We start from the raw sequence: 4,112 nt of genomic DNA, 5'->3' as shown, positions 1-4,112 counted from the left end.
AACAGCATGGCCAGAAAAAACCAGAACGACAGGAATAAAGGGGAAACTTAAGAAACACTTGGAACTCCTGTGGTGATACTGAGAGTATGAGTGTGACGGCGGACAGGGTGCAAGTCCTGCTCTGCCTCTTACTGCCTTGAGGTCTTGGGCCAGTCCCTTCCCCTCTCTGAGCCTCAGTGTGTTCATCTGCAAAATGGGGGTGGACTGTGCCCAGAAAACAAAGTCTGCCCCAAGTGACAGGGACCCAGACAGACGGCCCACACCCACACGTCCCCGTCACGTCAACACGGGCTCCCAGACAGTGCTGCTCACCGCTTCCCACTTTCACTCAGCTAACCTCACACGCTGGTTCTCGAGGGAGCCTTCCCTGTCCCCCCGCTTCCCTAGACCCGCTCAGCACCCCTGCTGGGCTCTGACCCTGTTTTCCTGTGGGTGCTACACTGTAATCCGGGGCGCCCCCAGCAGGCAAGGGCAGGACTAGATCTACCTTGCTCACGACTGCATCCCAGGCACAGTGCCCAACGTGCTACCCAAGCTCAACAGCACCCCCTCACAGAATCATCTTCCTGTGTCCGACAGTCTCTGCTACTGGAGGACAGCTTCCAGGTGGGCAGGACTGTGTGTCTGTCTTGCTGGGCACTGTGTCCCCTGGCCCTGACACAGTGCCAGGTGAGTTAACAGCTGCTCAAGGTACATTTGGGGAAGGCCCAGATGCCAGAAGCCGCTGAGACACCACCCGGCCCCGCCCCACCCCGCCCCGCCCCAAGGCTGGCACTCACAATCACGTCGTGCTGGCCGAGCACAGGCATCTCCCACAGGGACTGGTTGGTGAATCGGTTGAAGTAGTAGGGACGGTTCTCCCTTCGGCTCCAGCACTTCTCCCAGCCTGCGTGCACCAGCTCCTCTGCAAATAAGCACGGAATCCAGCCAGGGTCACGGCTGCTCCTGGGCACCCTGCCGACCCCACTGCCCTGCCACGGCCCCTCGCTGGTACCTGGGAGGTCCTGCACCAGGCGGATGGGCTTTGGAGAACAGGGCTGGCTCTGACTGGAGGTGCCGGGGGAGTGACTTAACAAGGATGCTTCCTCCCGGGGGCTGCCGTGATTCTCATTGGCCATCTCAGCACCCACACGGGACCTGCCACACAGAGGACTGAAAGGTGTCAGGGCCAGCAGGGCGTGGAGGTCGATCCCCCCCACCCCGCGAATGCACCTGAATTACAGTCCACCAAGGGCCCCAGTGACCGCCTACACCTGTGAAGCCGATCCAGTCCCATGCTGGAGGGCCAGCCTGCTGCCACAGGAGCCCTCAGGCCTACGTTGCTGTTCCCTCAACTGTCAAATGGGGGCGCTCCCGTTACTCTTTTGGCCTGGAATTCTCTTTCCCCATCCATGTCTCTGCCTGGCTTACCACTAGGTCCTCCATCCTCCAGGAACCCGTCCTTCGTTCCCTTCCCCAAGCTAGGCGGTCAGAGTCCCTCCCTAGGATTGTAGCACTCAAATCCTCTGGTCCATCAACTCAGTTTGCCCCCCTCCATTAGACTGTCAGAACTCCCAGGCCTCAGAAGTGGGTCCAGTTTGGCTCTCTCTGGCGCTCAGCAAAGTACCAGGGACCAGCAGAGCTCTATTCATTCTTCGAATGTTTACCGAGCACCAAGCACCAAGAGTGGCAGACAAGATCAAACAGGGTCTGCGCCTGAGAAAGTTGTTCCCATAAGAAGCAGCAATAACTGCTCCTCTTCCCTTTTCCTACCCAGTAAAATCTAACTGGAACACAGCCCAGAGCAGGAAGGAGTATGGCTTCAAATTAGATGCCTCCTCCTAACTACAGACCAGGAAGGTATCTGTTGCTAAAAGAACCAGTATGGCTGAGAAGGAATTCCGAGTTCAGTCCTTCATAATCCCCAGGTGAAAATTTACTTTAAATGCCCACAGAAGGGTCAGCTCCTTCTGATTAGCATTCTCTATTACCCCACCCAAAGCACTCTGGCACAAGCCTCAATGGCCAAAGTGGTTCCCAACCCGGCTGTCAGACTCCTAGGGGGGCAATTGAGATCAGGCTGACACTCCGAGAGTTGTTTCAGTGTTGTAACACCCAAAAGAAATCAAACGTTTACCCACAAAGAGACCACAAAGGCATAAACACTGGTTTTTCTCTGCTGCTGAAATTTTATCAACTCATTGTGGCCGCATTGATTATTTCATGATGATCAGAAGCTCTGATGTTGTTGACAACAGCATAGCAATCATTGGGTGGTGGTTTTTATTGTACATTCAGTCATAGACATCATTGTTAATTTGGAAAAGGCAAAGTGGTCACTTCGTCTGTACGGTTTGGCAGCTAAAAATGCAGGGAGCAAGAGAACACACAACAAAAGGGGGCCAGGATAACAAAAAGGCTTGGAACCACCAACCAAGGGAAGCTGCCTTGGTTCTCTGGGGAAAAGGATGCCCTGTGCCTTAGGGCTGACCCCCAGGTCTCAAGGCTGAACAAGGTCCCTCTTTCTCTCACCCTCTGGGGTCTGCAACGCTAGCATGAGAAGGTTTTCTTCTCCGGCCAGATGGACCCCCACGTCACCGGGTCCCACAGAGGCAGTGGTGGGGGGCCTGCAGGAAAGCACAGCACAGGAGGATGGGCTGGTCAGCAGTGCAGTGGACCGGGGCCCAGGGGATTCCTTGCATCAGCAACTGCAGAGCAAAGAGAAGAAAAGAGACGCAGACCTATGAAATGCTGTAGAACAGGGACAATGGCACGAGAGGCAAGGAGAGAGCACGTCGGGAGCCCCCAGGACAGGGCAGGACACACTGCGGGAGACATGGGGATTCAGGGGATGAAAACAGCATTTCTCAAGCTTCCCAACAGCCAACAGGTTCACCTTCACGGACTCGCAGCCCACACAGTCCCCCAGGGCCGAGGAGGGACCTGAGCCTGCTTTAATGCTCTGCTCTGACGGTTGTCACATTTTTAATAAGTATTTAACAAAGGGCCTGTGCTTTCATTTGGACACTTGACACCACAAATTGTAAGCTGGTCTGGCCAACCATAGTACTAAGACAAAAGTGAACAAACATACACATCGCGGATCAGGCGCAGCCCCAAGCCACCTACAGTGAGTGAAAAAACACATTTCTTTGAATCAGGTCTTTAATTCTAAAGACAATAAAATATGCAAATGCATTAAACAACAGAGCGTGTTCTCCTTTATTGAAATACTTTTCCCCAAGCAATACTGTGTGATACTGGTGCAGCAGATAGGTCAACTATGCAGAGAAGGAACAAGCAGTTTAGTGGCCTCACCGTTTCGTGAGGCCGAACCATGACACAGCAGTGTTTCCAAAACGAGCTGTGCATCAGAAACACCAGGGAACTTGTTTAAAAAATCCTCAGATTCCTGTCCGTCACTCCACATCGTAGAGAAACGGGGAGGGGAGGTACACAAATATCTGTATTTTTCACACACACCCCCCAAGAGTGGGGCTGGGAAACCGGATGACTAATTTTCTCACTTTACACCACTTCAAATCTTTACCAATTTTGTTATGATTAAAAAGCTTTTTAATTTCCCAGGTGATCTGGATACAGCAGGTCGATGGCTAAAACACCAGGTCTGGGTTTGGACAGACCCCGGTTCCACACGCTTCTGCCATTTTCCGACTTCTAATAAGAATCATTCGGCCTCTACGGTCTCAATGCGTAGAGTCTAGCACATTGTACACTCTCAGTAGGAAATAACTGCTATTACTAAAAGAACGTTTTTAATTTATCTTGTGGCTTCCCGACCCCCAGGCATACCGCAGTTCAACAGTGCCCAGCAGCTTAAGGATAAACAACTGTATCTGCGCAACCACAAGAACCCACCAGAAGGTGAAAAAATAAAAGACTCCGACTCCAGGATTGGAGGAAGATGGGGCGGGATCATCCAGTAACGCACCAATCAAAGTCCTCCGACCCAGTAGGGAGGCGTCAAAGGGCTCCCAAAGTGCGCAGGCGCGGGGGGCGCGCGAAGGAGGGGCTGGGCCGACTCCCAGCGCGCGCGCACTTTCCCCCTACCCTCTAGCGGGGGCGGGCTGTTTGGCGCGCGCGCGCCGGCCCATCTCCCGGGCTCCGCCCCC

The 4,112-nt window shown here is 53.7% G+C and overlaps 1 protein-coding gene across 3 annotated transcripts in view; it reads right to left on the bottom strand.

The window, feature by feature from the left end:
* The window catches only part of PCIF1 (PDX1 C-terminal inhibiting factor 1), a 12,098-nt gene that overhangs the window by 6,542 nt on the left and 1,444 nt on the right, over positions 1-4,112 (bottom strand). For 2 of the 3 annotated variants that reach the window (XM_010835041.1, XM_010835043.1), the window contains exons 2-4: positions 2,512-2,687; positions 995-1,137; positions 780-904 (exon numbers count right to left, since the gene is read on the bottom strand). In XM_010835041.1, coding sequence (XP_010833343.1) covers positions 780-904; positions 995-1,118 — 249 coding nt within the window. In that variant the 5' untranslated portion in view covers positions 1,119-1,137; positions 2,512-2,687. Of the gene's footprint in view, positions 1-779; positions 905-994; positions 1,138-2,511; positions 2,688-3,792; positions 3,992-4,112 lie in introns of those variants that run through there. The other variant, XM_010835042.1, reaches the window with a different exon arrangement.

This window comes from Bison bison, unplaced genomic scaffold, assembly GCF_000754665.1.
Source record: "Bison bison bison isolate TAMUID 2011002044 unplaced genomic scaffold, Bison_UMD1.0 scf7180017864038, whole genome shotgun sequence".
NCBI lineage: Eukaryota > Metazoa > Chordata > Mammalia > Artiodactyla > Bovidae > Bison > Bison bison.
Note: the sequence above shows the minus strand (reverse complement) of the source record. Positions and strands in the feature narration are given on the sequence as shown.